General features: G+C 46.9%; 1 protein-coding gene across 1 annotated transcript in view; it reads right to left on the reverse strand.

Annotated features, from left to right (window-relative positions):
• The window catches only part of CACNA1A (calcium voltage-gated channel subunit alpha1 A), a 134,721-nt gene that overhangs the window by 53,869 nt on the left and 62,774 nt on the right, over window positions 1-18,078 (reverse strand). Inside the window, exons 23-30 of the mRNA XM_027851278.1 lie at window positions 17,403-17,462; window positions 15,360-15,466; window positions 7,035-7,134; window positions 4,974-5,134; window positions 4,212-4,349; window positions 3,226-3,427; window positions 2,068-2,232; window positions 1,737-1,847 (exon numbers count right to left, since the gene is read on the reverse strand). Of these exons, the coding sequence (XP_027707079.1) occupies window positions 1,737-1,847; window positions 2,068-2,232; window positions 3,226-3,427; window positions 4,212-4,349; window positions 4,974-5,134; window positions 7,035-7,134; window positions 15,360-15,466; window positions 17,403-17,462 (1,044 nt within the window). The remainder of the gene's footprint in view (window positions 1-1,736; window positions 1,848-2,067; window positions 2,233-3,225; window positions 3,428-4,211; window positions 4,350-4,973; window positions 5,135-7,034; window positions 7,135-15,359; window positions 15,467-17,402; window positions 17,463-18,078) is intronic.

Consider the following 18,078-nt stretch of genomic DNA (forward strand, 5'->3'; position numbering starts at 1 on the left):
CTATCTATCTATCTATCTATCTATCTATCTATCTATCTATCTATCTACACAGTAGCTGCCGATAGTAGTCACTGGACCATAGAGCTGAAAGGGACCATAGAGGCAAGAGAGTCCACCTCCCTCACTTTATAGATGAGGAAACTGAGGTATAAAGAAGTGATTTTCCCAAGGTCACATGATTAATAAATATCCAAGAATCAAAAATTTCTCAAGGAATTCGAGATGTTTCTTTTCACCAGGATTCACTGGGACCCAGATCAGATGCTGACTATCTCCAGACTCCCAAGACAAAGAGCAGATCAAAGCACTTAGGACTGGCCCTGGGTTTTCCTCTCCATATTCACATTGGGTATTGCCTTACGGAAATAAAGGGCAGCAACTCCTAACACTATCAGGATGCCTTTGCTTTAGAGATAAGGATAGGGATCAGACCTGTGATTTCATTGGAATATGTAGCTCTTGGGTAAGGAAACTCCATCAACCAGTGTAGCTTGTCACCTTTTCTGCAACTTAGTTGTTGCAGAGTATGGCGAGGTCAACAGTCAGTATGTGTCAGAGACCAGATTTGAACCCAGATATTCCTGACTTGGAGGCTAGCTCTCTGTCTACTACCCCATGCTGTCTTTGCTTTAAGACTCTAAAAAGAGTCCCAGATCTCACAGAATAGAAGCCCCTTTGGACTGTTTTCCACAATCTAGCCTCTAGAATCTAGGGGCTCACATAGTGCCATCGCTGGTAGGTCTTTGACTTTTTGGTTCAGTCCTCCAGGAGCTAGGTGGCCTAGTGGATGAAGCACTGTTCCTGGAGTCAAGAGGACCTGAGTTCAAACACTTACTACCTCCTGAGTGACCCAGAGCAAGTCACTTAACCTCATTCTCTGTTTCCTCAACTGGAAAATGGGGATAATGATATTACCTCCCCTTCCCCCAGGACTATTGGGAGGATAAAATGAGATAATATTTGTAAAGTGCTTAGTATAGTGGCACTTCATAAATGCTTATTCCCTCTCTCTCTCCCCCTTCCTCATCCCCTATTGTATAACCTTCATAGATGGTGAACTAGGGAGTTAACTGAGAGGGAGCCATTTGTCTACCTTGTTTGTATGAGCTAGAAGCCAAACCCAAGAGAGCTTAGGGAATGATATCAGTTCCTTTTGGAAGAGAAGATGGGGAGTCCCAGAGCCCCAGTGACACTCAAAGGTGATCTGGCCTGGTTTCCCAGTACAGAATCTACTGAGGTTCCAGTCAAGACCATAGGGAGTCACTGAGCCCTTGTGAGAAGACTGGCTCCTCATACTGACCAATGCCTGTAGTTTAGATGAAGTTAGAATCTCAGGGTTCCTTCCCCTTGCAGGAGTATACTGAATCATTCCTTTTGGCCAGTGCCAGGCACAGAAAAGCACTCAGAAGAAGAACATTCAGTATGTGAACCACCATTCAGGTCAAGGAACTTGGGAACTTATCACTTGTGTGACCTTGGGAAAGTCACTTCCCTTTTCTGGGCCCTTCCCCTTTCCTCTGTAAAATAAAGTCTATTCCATCTCTAAATCCTATGAACCCAAATTGTGATTATAAAAAATCAGGCTTTAAAGGTGACTGATAACTTCAGTCCCTGGCAAGATGGCCAATGGAGCCTGTGGAAACAAGCCCTAAGACAACCATCTGGTCTCCCCTTCCCTCCCCTGTCCTGGTCTCTCCACTTTGTCTGTCATAAGCCAAGTATGTGGGTAGACTTACCAGGATTCCAAAGGCCATGATTTTCAGGAGACACTCCAAAGAAAACAGGGAAGTGAAGACAATGTTGAACACCCTTAGCGCATTGTCATAAGCAATTGTGGCACCATCAAACTAGAGGAAGAAGAGAGGGGGTGGGCATGCTGTTGAGTATGGGAAGGCAAGTGGGGACAGTCAGCTGGGCAAGGCTGGAGCACTTAGTCTTCCCCCCTCCCTGAAAGGAAAGCCTAGGGTCTTTGGTCTGCACTGGCCCCCAGCTCTATATGGCCCAGTGCCTTGCTGAGGAGCCCCTCCCCCTCCCCCTTTTCCCCAGCAGGAGGTGGTCAGGCCTCACCTTCATCATGAGTACAATAGTGTTGAGGGCTATCATGGCCATGATCGTGTACTCAAAGGGAGGGGACACCACAAACTGCCACATGCGGTACTGGAAACTCTGCTTGTTTTGAGGCATGTGCCTTGTCAGGGGCTTGGCGCTGATGGCAAAGTCAATGCATGCCCTCTGCAAGGAGAAAGGTGAGACCAATGTGAGGAAGAGAAAATGGGAAGAGAGAGGGAGGGGGAAAGAGGGGCTCAGGGGAGTGAGTAAGTGGATGGTATGGGGGAGAGGGGAAGCAGGCTGTAGTCCTCCTGGGAATCTCATTCATCCTTCCTTTGCTAACATCCATTGGATCAGCTCCATCCCCACTCCTATCCCTCAGATCTTGGAGTGATCCCTTCTCCCTCTTCAAGCTCTGGCTTCCATTCTTTTAGTTATCTTGTATCTAGTTTTCCAACTTCCTCAGTCCCAAACACCAGCTCAAACCATGCAGAGCCCCAGGGAGAGATCTAACTGTAAGCCAGCGACGTACAGCTATGGATTCTAGATGTCTGAGCCTAGTCAGAAAAATAAATGGCCTCCTTTGCTTCCAAGCTTCCTATGATTTTTGTGTTTTTCACAGAAGGTATAGCTATGCTGTCATTACTTTGTCCTCAGGGGGCCATCTCCAGTCGTCCTGATCTATATCATGCCACTGGACCCAGATGGTTCCAGAGGAGAAGGTGAGGCTGGTGACTTTGCACAGCCCTTCATCACTTAAATCCAATTCACTTGCAAGTCATGGCATCACCTTCCTGATGTCATGGTCCTCTTTGAGAACGAAGGACAAACAACAATAACAACAACCCTGTCTCAAGGATAAACCAATAATATGAATACTATGCCTCCCTTTGTGCTGAAATATTGAGACCTTCTCACAGAAGATTTCATTTATCCTGGCTCTCTCTTGGAAGGAGGGAAGAGAAGGAAGATGGTCAAGGTAATCTTTTCTCTTACAGAGAAATCCAAGACTTGGTCGTCCACTCACTGAATTGGTGGCACCAGGGGGACAAGGACAGAATTTCAATTTCAATCAGAATTTCCCACCTCCCTGCTTTATAATTGGTGGCCTGTAGAAATAGCCCTATTTCCTAACTTATGGAATGAAGAGGGGAAGGGATGATTAGGGGCCTGCACCTCGTTCTTCTCCAAGCTGTACTCTTCCATCATCTTGTCTCCCTGCTCCTGGAAGGTGATGATGATCAAGGCCACGAAGATGTTCACGAAGAAGAATGGAAACACCACGAAGTAGACAACATAGAAGATGGACATCTCCATCCGGTACCCAGGGCTGGGACCCTGGTTCTCAAAAGTTGCATCCACTGAGTGTTTGAGAACCCTGTTAAAAGAGGGGAAGAAAAGAGGAAGAGATGGGATAGGGCAAGGATAGGGGGTACAAAAGGAGAGAAGTGGGACAGGGTGGTTGAGAGGGGATGAAATTGAGATGGGAAGGATGGGAAGAGGTGATGATAAGAGTTGGAATCAAAGAAAGAAATATGAAAAAGTGAAAAAAAGAAGCAAGTTAGGGATGTAAGATCTGTCCTGTAAATAATAGGGTAACCCGCCATGCTATGCTTTTGTGGACTGTAGATCTATGCCTCCTTTCTGATATGTGTGGGTATTAGGGATGTGTGTGCATGTGTGTGTGTGTGTGCGTGTGTGTGTGTGTGTGTGTGTGTGTGTGTCTGTGTATATGGGGGTGCTGGGAACATCTCTGTTTGCCTCTCTGTTGTGTCCTGCTCCCTTGGCTCACCTGAGCCCTGTCTCTGCTTAGCTAGTGATTGTTCTTCAGGCCCCTTCACTGAGAGCTAGGCGGAGATGGTGGTCAATGCCTTCTCATTGAATTTCCCTGATCTTGAGGGCTGAGCCTCTGCCTCATTTTATGCTAAGAGACCCCTCTGGCATTTCTGTCTGCATGTGAAACAGACACACAGATGCAGCAAGTAGAGGACCAACGTCACCATGTACACGTGGGGTCACTTTCAAGAACACAGAAGTGGGCCTCACAGAGCATCCTGGTCCTGAACTAGATGGCTCTAAGACTAAAGCTTCCATTACTTCAAGCCCCAGAGAGGTCCCTAAGTGTCACCCAGATTAGAAGCCAGGAGCCCCAAAACCCTTACTGTGGCCAGCCTTCTCCGGTGGACACGGTGAAAAGGGTCAGCAAAGCCCACAGCACATTGTCGTAATGAAACTCATACTTTTTCCATTCTCGATCCCTGGCTTTCACCTCATTTTTCTCATACAGGAGATACTTGCCCCTGGGAAAGAGGAGTGAGGCACAGTTAACAGACTCAGGGAGAAGCCCTCTGGAGCCATACCCCTGGACTCTGAGAAGGAAGGAAAGGCAATCAATGGAAAAGTAGCTTATCTTGGGCAGTCATTGGGAGTGGGATGGGGTGTTGTGAGGGCCCCAGTGCTCTGAAAGGGGCAGGGTAGGAATGAGGGGTAGGGATTGTGGGTTGGCTTTCAAGCCAACCTTTCAAGTCAAGCAGCATCGGCTCCCAGTATGGGCAGCATAGTCAGAGTCCTTTCCCCTCATCCCACACCTGGGAGGGATGGCTCTTATAGCTGGGCACATTCCCAGAGAGGCATGACTTAAAGGCCACACAGCTGCTGCTTCTTTCCCTCACCTAGGAAAAGGACAGGCCTGACATAGGCCTTCAGGGAGAGGAGCCATGAGTGTCATTTCCCTGAATAGCCAAGTGAGGCAGAAAGCAGGGTTTCATCAAGGATCAGAGTGAGATTGGGATCGTCATCTCGATTCCCAAGCCACAGCTGAATTGTCCATTTAGCAGGGTTCTTTGAGCCCCCTCTCTAATCTAGGGCTGGAAAGCTTGGGAAGGGAGGGAGGTGGGTGGGCAGGGGTGGGGATGGGGACCCACCGGCAGTCTTTCTCAAACTCCTTGGATTCATCTGTGCAGTGGAAGAACTTGCCCTTGAAAAGCTGCACGGCCACTACGGCAAAGATGAACATGAAGAGCATGTAGACGATGAGGATGTTGAAGACGTTTTTGAGGGAATTCACCACACAGTCAAACACGGCCTGGGGAGGGGAAGCAAGCACATGGAGTCAGGGCAGGGACCAGGCTGGGGGCCTTGTGTCGAGGGCGAGAAGGCAGGGAAGGTAGCAGTACACCCAGCTGAACCGGAGACCCCTCCCTATCCTGGACAGTGATCTGCAAGCTCCTTCTTCCCATGGTCTCTCCACGGGAAAAGTGCCTGGGAGGTGAGACCCTGTGCTATCTGCTTCCCCCTCCTGCCCTCCTTTGCCTCTGGCCACTAGCCCTCTCCTGACTTAGCTGCAAAGCTTCAACTTTTATGCTGTCCCAGGGTAAAGACGAGGGAGACAAAGTTCCCTGGGGCTTGTATAGAAGGTTAATGCAGCCTTCCCAGACCTAAACCCTGATGCCAAGCCAGATCTCTGCATTCTCTGAGCCTGACTGTCCCATGCTCTTCTTTGGGTATTGACACTTATCATCTCTGTCTTGAGTTACTTGTTGTTTTTACCTGCCTATGCTATGGATCTCCCTCATGCTTTGTGGAACTAACTTAATCCCAACTCTCCCCTTGCTTTCTTCCCAACTCCTTGGTAGAACCAGATGCCTAGGGTCACAAAATATGGAATACTAGGTCTGGAGTTAAGAAGACTTGAGTTCAGATCCCTCCGGAGACACTTAATGGCTGTGTGATGCTGGGTAAGTCATTTAACCTGTTTGCCTCAGTTTCCTCATATGTAAAATGGGGATAATAACAGCATTTGCCTCATAGGATTACTGTGAGGACCAAAAAGATAATAACTATAAAGCATTTAGCAGAGTGCCTGCATATAATAAGCATTATATAAAAGTTAGCTGTTATTATTATTATTATTATTATCATTATTATTATTATTGTTATTAAGACAGCTAGGTGGCACAGTGGATAGAGCTCTGGGCCTGGAGTCAGGAAGACCTGAGTTTAAATCTGGCTTCAGACATTTACTAGCTATGTGACCCTAGACAAGTCACTTAACCCTGTCTGCCTCAGTTTCCTCACATGTAAAATGAGCTGGAGAAGGAAATGGCAAACCACTCCAGTATCTTTGCCAAGAAAACCCCAAATGGGGTCACAAAGAGTCGGACACAACTGGAAAGATGACTCAACATCATCGTCATGATCGTCATCATTATATCAATCCCTAACATTGCAGCTGAGCTTTGACTTTCAAAGATTCATGGGATTTTAAGCTGGGAAAGATCTCTGTGGTCAATCAGTCCAAGTCTCTCATTTTCCAGAAGAGAACCTAAGGGCCCAGAATGGTAAAGTGGTTTTCCTAAGGTCACACAGGTAACCCTAACCTTAAGTAGGAGAGCTGGGATTCAAACTCAGGTGCTACTGATACAAGGCTCTTTTCACTATGCAGATAAATGTGACAGGGCATCTTCAGTGACATCATTGTATTTGCCTATGAAGGATTATTACTCTCATCATGTTGTTCAGTCATTTTTTAGTCATGTCCAACTCTTCGTGACTCCATTTAGGGTTTTCTTGGCAAAGATACTGGAACAGTTTGCCATTTCCTTCTCCAGCTCATTTTACAGATGAGGAAACAGGCCAACAGGGTTAAGTGGCTTGCTCAGGGTCACACAGCTACTAAGTGTTTCAGGCTGGATTGGAACTCCCCAAGATGAGTCTTCCTTAACTCTAGGCCTGGCATTCTAACCACTTCACCACTTAGCTGCCCCTACTCCCACAGGGAGCCAAGGGAATGGAGGTAGAGAGAAGCTTAAGGTCACACAGTCAGGTACTATTGCTGAGCCCAGACACCTAGGCTTTCCTGCCTCCTGGTTCAGAGATCTCTCTGTGAGATTGTGATGAAGGCATTCATATTTTCAGATGATGCCCAGGGCCCTAGAGCATGGCTGTGCTCCATAGTGGTCCAAACCCTCCAGCTCCCATCTCACCTTGAGTTTTGGCAGTCGTTTGATGGTTTTGAGAGGCCGCAGCACCCGGAGGACCCGAAGGGATTTAATTGTGTTGATATCCTTCCCTTTACTATTGCCACTGTAGGGAACAATTGAGGAGAAGGGGGCAAGAGAGAGCAAAACTCAGATTCAGCATTGGGATGTTGGGGGGTCTTCAACTGGCTCTACAAAGCCCCCACCCTCAAAGAGTATGGTATGCTCAAACACTTGGGAATTAAGTGAACATGGTTTCCCCCACCTTGGAGGAGAAATGGGCTAGCTTCCCTTTGGGTCCTGTGCTCTGGAACATGGTAGAAGCTTGCTCCTTATGGTTGGTTCTCAGCTCTGGGGCTTTTTAAAAATACGGGCACTTAGCAGGATGGGTTCCGTGAACCCTGTTAACACCCAGTGCCTGAGCCAGCTGTGTGTGAAGACTTCTGCCTGAACAGACCATCACAGAACCACAAAACCAGACTCCCAGGAGGTGGAAGAGATCTCAGAGGTCATCTATTCCAACCCGCACTTTAATGGCAGTCCCTAACAAATGTTCATCCAGCCTTTGCTTAAAAGACCTTCAGTGACAGAGGACCCATTACTTCCTGAGGCAGCCCCTTCACCTTTCAGTCAGTTATAATTTTTCCTTCTATGGAGCTTCAATCTGACTCTCTAACTTCCATTCATTGGCCCTGGTTCTGCCCTCTGGGATCAAGCAGAAAAAGCCTAATGATGCTTCCACAGGACAGTGTTGTGAGTACTTGAATATAGCTATTACATCTCCTCCCAAATCTTCTCTTGTCCACTTCTTTCTCCATCACCAGTTCTTCCAACCATCCTAATGAGCCTCCAGTCTCCTTCCCATCTGGTTGCCCTCTTTGGTATGAACTATCTCTTTGAGTACTAAGCAGGAGGTCCTCACCAGAAACTCAAGCAGCTTTAGAGGTCAATATATTTGTTTTTTGGAAGCAAGATCTTTTCTCTTTGGGATATGCAAAAAGAAGGGATCAAAGATGTAGATGTATTTTGGACATTTGTGTTTTTTCCATTCCATCCCTATTCATGAACAAAACTGTCCTAGACCCTAAAAAGAACTCCTGGAAGAGGTGGTAAGTGGCTCTTTCAATCAAATGCTAAACCCAAAATAGCCTGAAGGTCCATGTGGGGGAAAACAAACAAAAACAAAGACTGGACTGCCAGGGGTTGAAGCCAAGGCCCTTGGTGTTTTCCCTAATTGGGGTGAGTCTCCCCAGGGACTTCATGTCCCTCTCCTGCAGGACTGCCTAGAGATGCCGCCTAGAGCCAACCCAGCTCACAACTAACAGCACAGGGTCTAAAGAATTCTAAATAAAATTTGCTAAGCCCATGGTGGGTGGTGGTGGTCTTTTACTGCCTCTGGTGATGGGGACTCTGGGTGCCACAGGCTTATCCCCTACCAGACAGTTCCTTCTGAAAGCTCTGATCCAGGACCTTGGACAGCTGTTTGGAAGGGCTGCCTCCAAAGGAAGGCAGCTCTGTTTATTGTGACTTGGTGGCAAAGTTAGTTGGAGAAACCGAGTAGGACCCAGAGTGAAAGAGACATCTTTCTTCTAGATACCTACTCTTCCCTAAGCTGTCTTTTTCTCTTTTCTGGGAAGAAAAATGGAAGGCTAAAAAAAAGTAAAGATACTTCCTGAGGGACAGAATCCCTCGTTCCACAAGGAAGGATTGCCGCTGCATAAGCAGGAAAACTGAGGTGCCAATCTAGGGCCTTTCTCCAGAGTCTTGGGGCTGCTGCTTATTTACCAGTCACCATAAATTTCCTGAGAGCTATGACCACCTATTTTTAAAATGCCTTAAGATTAACTTTAGCCTTCTCCCTCCAACATGCAACAAGCTCCTTTCATCCTGCATAGCAGAATGGCAGACCCTACCTGGGGTCATCTACCCCTGGTAGATTAGGAACTAGCTTTGCAGTGTACCAGTCTTGTGTGTTTTCAAAGGGCAAAGGTAACAACAGAGGCATGTCTTTCCCTGGGGGCAGTGGTGAGGGTGGAGATGGGGCAGGATGTCTAGCTTTTCACTGCCCTCTTATGTACAGGGGCTAAAGAATCTTGTTCAAATGAAATCCACCTACCTTCCTCAGACATCCTCTAAAGTAAATGAAGATAAAATCTGGTAAGGTCATACCTTTCCCTTATCTTTTTTCACCAATACTCCTGAAACTCTTTGTATACATTTGCCATTTCTCTCACTAGCCTCATCTCCACATGAGCAACTGAGGCACACATCATCAGAAAAATCCTTGAGTCAGTGGCTGGGTCAAGAAGGGAGCCAGCAATCCTGACTTTCACCTGAATGAGGCTTTCAAAGCCTCTTGTAGGCTTTTCTGTGATGCTCCCCAGCTTTCACATATTTGGGGAGCGGGGTGAAAGATTGAGTCCAGACCCTATGACTCAAAGTAACAGGTAGGCAACCACAAACATAGAAAAAGAGAAAACATATAGAAATAAAAGGAGTGCATTAGGTTGAGAGCAAGAGAATGAGAGAAGGAAAAAGAGAGACAGAAAGAGAGACTTTACCGTGCAGTACTCCTGTTTCACGTGGCGGTGAGAGGGAGAGACAAGTAGAGGTGAGCGACCTCAAAAGAAAAAACACACAACACATGCCTAAACAACACCTTTCTCCCTGCTTTGGCATGTGGGTTTTCTCTGGACTCCAGCTCTGTCTTTGGAAATAAGAAGATGCCTATTGTTTGTTTTTTCATTTAGGGGGTCATTTTGGGTGCTAATCATGCTGCTTTCTGGCCTCAGAGACCCTAGGGGGGCATCTGTTTGGCTAAGCAACAGTAGAACTATGGTCTGAAAAACTTACCCCTTTATCCACTGCCTAGACACGTTCTAATTTCCCTGTTCTAATGGGCACTGCTCAACAGCTGACACAACTTCCCCATGGCTCAAGATACCAAGACGGTTCAGGGCTGCATGGTTTCCGAAGGCAAGAGCACCACCTGGAGGGCCTTGCGAAGAGCTGCTTGGCTCTTAGTAAGACACCTTTCACCTGAGGGCCCAGCCCAGGGCAGACATAGAAAGAAGCCCCTCTCAAGCTGTTGCTCCAAGTGGGATGGATTTTTCTAGGGGAAAAAGGATCATTGGGTTATGGATTTAGAGCTAGAAGGGACCTTAGAGGTTATCTTGACCAAATCCCTCATTTTACAGATGAAAAACTGAGGTCAGATAGGTTAAATGACTCACTTGCCCAAGGTCATTCAGGTAGTGGGAGGTAGAGCTAAGAATCAAACTCAGGTCCTCTGACTCAAAATGCAGTGCTCTTTAAGGGAGAATTAATTACCTAAGGCAAGGCAAATCAGATCGGGGATAAGGACCATCTGTTAATGGGAGCTCTATTCGGTGACCTCAACAAATGACTTGGAAGGCCTTGAGAATATGCTGATGAAACCATTTGCCCATGGCAATGGGGAATGACCCCAAACCCCTGGGATCCTTCTAATTTCAAATCCTGGACCCATAAGGGGGACTTCAATTTTTCTGGAGATCAATTTGAAATACCTTCCCCCCCCCCCCCCCCCCCCCCAAATCCACCCACAAAAAGGGCAACAGCTTCTGCTTCTTGTCCATATCTCAGAAATCCTCCACATTGGCTAAACCCTGGCTTCTGCCGCAGGCAGCTGGAGAAGGACCTTTGAAGAGGAAGCAGAAGCTGGAAGCTGCCCAGGGCAGGCTCTGAGCTGAGAGGTGCCCAGCCTGGCCATGATTAGCATCATTGCCACTCTTGCTTCAGTCAGAGGAGATGGGAGGATAAGAAGCCTGCCCTGGGCCCTCCTTTCCACTGGCTAGAGCAACAGATCCAGATGGGCTCTTGACAGTGGATGGGGACTGAGGCATAATAAAACTCCAGCTGTTGAGAAATGTCCATTGCCTGTCCCTGATGAAACTGCCTTGAGTCTGTCACAGTGTGATGGGGTAAAAACAGTGGGCATGACACAGTTAATGGAACACACAAGAGCAACATTTATACTCTAGGTGTTGGTGTTTGGAGAAGAATGAGAGGGAAGGACAGCAATGGAGGAAAAAATACCCTTCTGAAGTTGACACACAACTTAAGCCTTCACCCCATTTATGGGGCTGGTTTCTTCAGCTGGTTCCTCTAGCTATTATTACTTTGGTGTCCTGAATCTTTACATTCCATTTTGCTTTTTGCATAGTTGTGGACAAACTATAGGACCCTCAAGATTGGCTTCAGACTCCTAAAGGGATAATACTTGCTTTGGCCTCTGGTTTTACCTATCTGCAGTGAGGAACCTGGTGGCTCTTGGGGTGAGCAGCACTGAAAGCATGTGCTCCTAACAGCTTTTGGCTTTATGAGGTTTGCTTGGCATCTTTTTTTTGGGGGTGGGTGGTGGTCTGTAAGTAGAGGGGTGCTCAGGAAAGAAGAGTGTGGTTGAACTAAAGGGTACAGAGTTGGAAGGCAAAGAAGCAAAGTCACCTGAGTTTAGGGGGGCCCTGCCTCTCCCCCAATTTTCCCGTTGGCAACAAAGGAAAGAGGAAAATCAGGGGTCCCTGCTAAGAAGGAGGAAATTTAGAGGCAATGTAGAAGATTAGAAACACGCAACTATGTGGAGAATTTCCAGGGTCATTTCCCAGGAAACCTCAGAGGCTCCTCTCAGGTAATAACAAGGGAACATGGGATTTAGGGCTCTCCATCCCTCTCCACTCTAGGACTCAGAGATGATGCCTGGCCTCCTCACTACGCTAGGCTGATCCCAAATCTGATAGCAATCATCCAAAAAGCCTGGCATTTCCACTAGAAACAGGTCTCATACTCTTAGAGAAAGTAAAGACTTTCTTTTTCCTCCCCCCCTCAATTCCTTGGATTCCCGTAGAAAATAAGATCAATTTAGAGAATCATAGGAGATAGAGCTGGAGAGGACCTTAGAGAGAATTTAGTCTAAATTTGTTTTACAGTTAAGGACCCTGAGACCCAGAAATGTTAAATGATTTGTCCAAGGACACATAGGTAGTAACACAGTCAGTCCTTAAACCTACATCCTCACAAGAATACAAAAGACTAGAAGGAACCCCCAGAAGCCTTTCTATTGGTAAGCCTCTTCTTTCCTTTTTGAGATCACCAGACTAATGGAGGGAGAAAGATAGCAGGGGGAGGGAAGCTTTAGGATACCTCAAAATAAAAGTCTCCCCAAAATGGATTTTGTTTCCCATTAGAGCTTTGAGGTATAGCTCAAGTTACAAAGGAGCTGTATTGCTGAGAAACTGAGTGCAAGTCTAATTTTTGTAATTAATTTTATTTTAAATGTACTTAAGGAACTTAATATTTAGATGACCCATATGGTAAATCCTTTGTAAAACAAAGAATCATCCCCTTAATTGCTCTTTTGTGTAACCCCACAAATTCATACACAGGGATATTTAAAGCAAGAACTACCTGTACAAAATGAGTAAGAGTAAGGTTGCCTCACGTTTATCTTCACCAACAACAGAATTCCAGAATGCTAGAACCTAAAGGGACCTCAGAAGTCATCCAGCCCAGCTCCTTCATGGTATAACTGGGGAAACTGGGGCCCAGAGAAGAGTCCAAAGTCATATAGGTAGTAAGTATCAGAGCTAGGATTTGAAGCTGTGTCTTCTAAACATGCTGCCTCTATTTGCCCAAGAACTCATAGCCTGGGAATGGCAGGGTGGTCTTTTGACTTCCAGGTCAATGTTCATTGCAAAACAGTGAACTGTATTTAGATGGGACATGGGCTAGATATACTCTGTGGTCCCCTGGATTCCCAACTCTAAGATTCTAGGATTCTGTGCCTTGGAAGAGTGGAAGGTTGGCCTTAGTGACCTCTAAGGCCCCTTCCAACTTGGAAACTCTATGATGCGTGCTTAAGAATTTGCCAAACTCATGAAAAAATCTACCCCATTCACTTTTGTGAAGGTTAAGTAGGCATGGTTAGGGTAGATAGTCTGAGGTTTTTTAAATTAGGCCCCCATAGAATTACTCATGGGTAAACCAAAAAGCCAGTAGCCTCCATGGCTTCCTAAAGGCCTCCCTGCAGTTACTTTCCAGTGCAGGGGTTCAAGAGAGGACCAATGGGGCAGTACACTGTGTGTGCCACATTTAGTACAAACATGGGGCCTTAGGATTTAGGTCTAGAACAACCTCAGACATTGTCTAGGCTGACCCTCTCATTTAATAGATGGCAAAGCTGAGGCTCAGAGAGGCTAGGTGGTGGTTTCCTTTGGCATCTATCCATTATGTAGGTAAGAGATCTCTTGCCCACTGGAAAGGAGACAGGGAAACATTTTTCAGGAAAAGCTGATTCCTAGGCTGAAGATTTTCAGTGTTCGTAAAAGTTGAGAAAAGAAAGTCTTGGTTAATTTGATGATGAAGTAAACATAAAGACAATTCTACTGAAGCCACACCCAACTAACACCCCCAGCACAATATTTCCTGTATGGACCATGATGGAATAACTGAGGGAACTGGCTAATTGGAGCAGAGCATGCAAAGGGTTCAGACTAAGTACTTATGAATAATGGGAATGAATGGATGTGTGGAGATGAGTATCTCTTCAAGGAGGGAGACCCCTAGTGAACATGAGGCAGCCCTTTCCCCTCCACATAGGGGCTCACACATTACCACTTCGCTGCAGCCCAGCCAAGCAGAGAGATGCTTAGGCTTTTGCTCATGACGAAGGTAGACTCATGGTACTCACCACTTGTCCTAAAATCCAAAGGACACTTGGAACATGTATGTGTCCTTCCCTCACTGCAAGAAGTTAAGTTTTATTTGGGGATAGCTAGGCCTGGGACTTCCTCAGAGGCACTCCCCACCCTGGATTCCCTTTTCTAGCTGTCAGACTAACTTATAGAGGATCTCTCTATTCCAGCCCTCCCCAGGGCCAAACCTACTAACTCCAAAATGAGTAGTGAGAGTCAGCTTCACGTCAAAAGAAATGAGAAAGAGAGAGAGAGAGAGAGAGAGAGAGAGAGAGAGAGAGAGAGAGAGAAGAGGACAGAACTAGAAATACCAGGAGTCTGGATACTCAACTTTTGGCTTCATTAAAGAATCTGTTGTTGTTGGGTTTTTTTTTTTGTTTGTTTGTTTTGAGGCAGTAGGGGTTAAGTGACATGCCCAGGGTCACACAGCTAGTACGTGTCCGAGGCAATATTTGAACTCAGGTCCTCCTGACTCCAGGGCTGGTGTTCCACTATGCCACCTAGCTGCCTCAGAAATTTTCTTTTTCTTTTTGTCTGCTGAGCTCAGAGCAAATCAGAATTTTTGGCTGTTTTTCGCTCAATAAGTGGATATGCACTAATGCTTCAGATATATTCACATAAAGAAATGTCTCTGATGTAGAATTGAAGGTCTCGATGTAGAATTGTAGGGGCCCTACATAGGGTTCCATTGAAAACAGGCCACCTTGCAAAATTTTAGAAATTCCTGGCCTCCAAACCAGGTGTTGTATTTGTTGTTTGAGTGATGACTGACCTTGTTGACCCTCCAGATCTGCCTGAGAGGGATTAAAGGCAAGATGGGCAGGGAAAGCAGAGGCTTAGGGCCACTATAACCTTAGGGCAAAGAACCTGGGAGGGGTCTGACTCAGAGACCCTCACTGCCTGGGATTGCTCCTGAAGACACTGCCATGAGTGTCACAGAAACCAAGCTCCCAGAAGCCCGACTTCCCTTCTCAGCAAGAAGCCACCAAAGCCTGCTCACCTTGGCCCAAATATCTATGGCTTGGGCTGTTCTGTGCTAGAAGAGTTTCCACCACCTTGGAGGCTTAATGGTTGCCCGGTACTCAGACATTCAAGGGCCATTTTGGAGTACCAAAATGAAGCACTGCCCTTGGGGAGGGAACAGTGCTGTGGGAATGCAGGAAGAGGTTATGTTTACCTGGGGGAGATGCACCACACCTACTATGTAAGGGGGAATCCGGGTCCCAGAATCCTCATGCACATTCTGCTCCCAATTGTTTCTTTGGGGGGGACCCCAAAGAGACAGCTGCTCAGGGCTGAACCCAGAGAATGAGTGAGTGAAATGGTCTGGCAAGGCTAGCCTGAGACCAGCAGCATAGCAATGGGCCTAGGTGATGAGGTTAGACACCATTGCTGTATAAGGGAGACAGACAGGTCCTTTTTCCCCATGGTAGACATCATGCAAAAAGCCAGTCCAAATCCTTCTTGGCTTCCGGATGCATCCTCTATCCCCATTCCACCTGGCCCCATCACTACAGAGCACTCTTCCCCTGAGCCAGGGGAGAGCAGAGCCAGGCAGGGAGGGGGGAGGATAGGCAAGCAGGACGCTTGCTGGGAAACTTACGTGAAGGCAAATGCCACCAGAGCCCCACTGACCACAATAAAATCTAAGATGTTCCAGAGGTCCCGAAAGTATGCTCCCTGGTGGAGAACCAGCCCTAAGTCGATCATCTGTACAAAGAGAACAAGGCAGTGAACATCCTGTGATTTTACACACTTTCCCTGCTGATGGTAGATAGGCAGGGCAACTGACCCTTGGAATGTGTTCGTGTCCGTGTTTGTGGTACAGTGTGTGTGTGTGTGTGTATACTCACATGCATGGGCTCAACTTTCTAACTGCCTTTGGAGAAGAGTGAACAAACTGGTGGAGGGGCAAAAGGCAGGTGGAGTTAGACTGATGACCTGTACTTGGACAATGGGGAACTGGATGTGGGGCCAGCTAAAACTCTCCTCTTTCCAGGCCATGGCAGGTGAGAAATGAGAACATCTATTCTCGAATGCCAGGCAGGGAACAGTGGAGGAGTGGTACTGATCCTGGAGAAAGGGGCAGGGGGTGGGGGCAGCCAGGGCCCCCTGCTTGGATGTGGGGGCTGGGGGGGGGTCACTCTCCATCCCTGTGTTCCTCCTGAGGGAACTTGTAGCCACAGTCTGTCTTCAGCTGTTCTCTGCACTCTCCTGTCATCCTGCCTGAGGCTATCTTCCTTAACTGCCCGGACTTTTGTATGAAACAGCTTCTCAGACTATGTGTCGCCTGGATCTATCTTCCATTGGTCTTTTCCCCTACAGTTTGAATTATCAGCCCAACGCAGCAGCTTGCAAACTGGCAAACCGGTTCTTTTCTGCTCAGGCTCTTCCTCCATTTCCAGGCAATGCTTTCCTCTTGGACTCTCCCCATCAACCTCCTTTTTAGCCCTGAAACAATGGGGGCCAGCTTAATTGTGCTTAATCTCTCATTGAAAATCTTACTACTTGGCCTCCATGTCTAAGATAAAGAAGGAAATGATGAACGCTTCCTGCTATTTAAGGTATAGGTCAGGTACTCCTTCCTTCAGTCATTAAGTCAGTCAACAAGCATTTTACTAAATGTTTACAAGGCGCTGTGCTAAGCATTGGCGATGCAATAAAAGCAAAAACACAATCCTTACTCTCAAGGACCTCACAGTCTAATTAATGGAGGAAACAACATGCAAATCCTATGTATATAGAAGAAATACACAGTATAAATAGGAGGTAGTCTCAGAGAAGAACCATTAGGAGTGGGGGTGGGGTGGGGAAGACCTCCTGCAGGAGGGGGATTTGAGCTGAGTCTGGAAGGAAGCCTGAGAAGCCAGGGGGTAGAGGTGAAGAGGAAGCTCATTCTAGGCATTGGGGGGGGGAGGAGAACAGCCAGTGCAGAGGCATGAAGGGAGAGATGGTGTGTCACCTGGAGGAACAGCAAAGAGGTTAATGCTGCTGGATTGGGGTTTATGAAGTGTGTGGAGGAGAATAAAGTATGAGAAGACCGAAAAGGTAGGAAGGAGCCAGACCGTGAAAGGCTTTTTAAACCAAACAGGATTTTGTGTTTGATCCTGGAGGTCATAAGGAGCCCCTGGGAGGCATCTGGAAGCTTTTTCTAATCCTCCTAGTCATTAGTGCCCGGTGCCTTCTCCCTTCTCAAAAAGTCTTATGTTTTCTTATCTGTTCACTGTATCTTCCTATGGAAAGTAAACTCCTTGGGGGGTGGGGGTGTGTAGAGCAGAAAGGGTTGTTTTCCTTTTCCTTCCCTTTCATTTCTTTCCATTCCCTTCCTTTTCTTCCCTTCCCATCTTTGTATTCCAAGTGCCTAGCTCATTGCCTTAAACATAGCAATTATAATAAAAATAATAACTTACATTACATAGCCCAAAGTGCTTACAGAATATTAGAATTACCAAAGACATGGTGTCCAAGAAGCCAAGCTGACTTCTTCTGCAGTGCTCAGGACACTATGCTTTTGTGGACTCTCTTATAGCCCTATCATGGAGGCTCTCAGAGTCTCTGGGCAAGGGCCCTATTCACACCCCAACCTTTCCCCCCTAGAATCCACATCCCAGTCCTGGGCTTCTCTTTCCCAGCTCTTGGCACTCACCTTGATCACCATCTCAAAGGTAAAGACACCGGTAAAGACATAATCAAAATACCGCAGCACCTGCAGGAGAGATGGGAAGTAGGTTGAGAGTGCTGTTTCTCAGACACAAGCCTAGAGAAGGGACCACCCCAGAAATCTGGGCTGCAAACAGGTGGGGATTTGGCGACTTTAGTATCAGGTCGTTTGTCTGGGGAGCTCTAATCAAGGGCTTAAAGGAGGAAAACTCAAAGGGATCCACAGAGCCTGGCATGTCCTTCTAACCTTGGGTTATGAATAAGCTCCAAATTGTGGAGTCACATGTTCCAGATGTGCAGGTGCTGAACCAAACATTTAACCTGACTTTGCTGCTCTCATGAAGGCAAGTCCTCCCCAAAGAGCAAATGCTTCTGTGGGAGCTTCTCTTCCCCTAGTCCTAACCTATTTATATACAAGTGCATGAATGCTCTTAACCCTTGGTGGTTGGTCAGTGGCCAAGGTGTTGAACTCAGCCTAACTCTAACCATGCAGGGTGCAGAGAATGGAGCAATGACCTCTGCAACTTACCGACCCGTGTGACCTTGGACAATTCATTTAGGTACTGTTGGGCCTCAGTTTTCTCATCTGTTAAGTGGGGGGGGAGGGTTGCACTAGATGGACTCCAAGGTCCCTTTTAATTCTAAACCTATGATCTTCTGGG

The sequence above is a fragment of the Vombatus ursinus genome, unplaced genomic scaffold (genome assembly GCF_900497805.2).
Source record: "Vombatus ursinus unplaced genomic scaffold, bare-nosed wombat genome assembly UNPS02009173.1, whole genome shotgun sequence".
Taxonomy (NCBI): Eukaryota; Metazoa; Chordata; class Mammalia; order Diprotodontia; family Vombatidae; genus Vombatus; species Vombatus ursinus.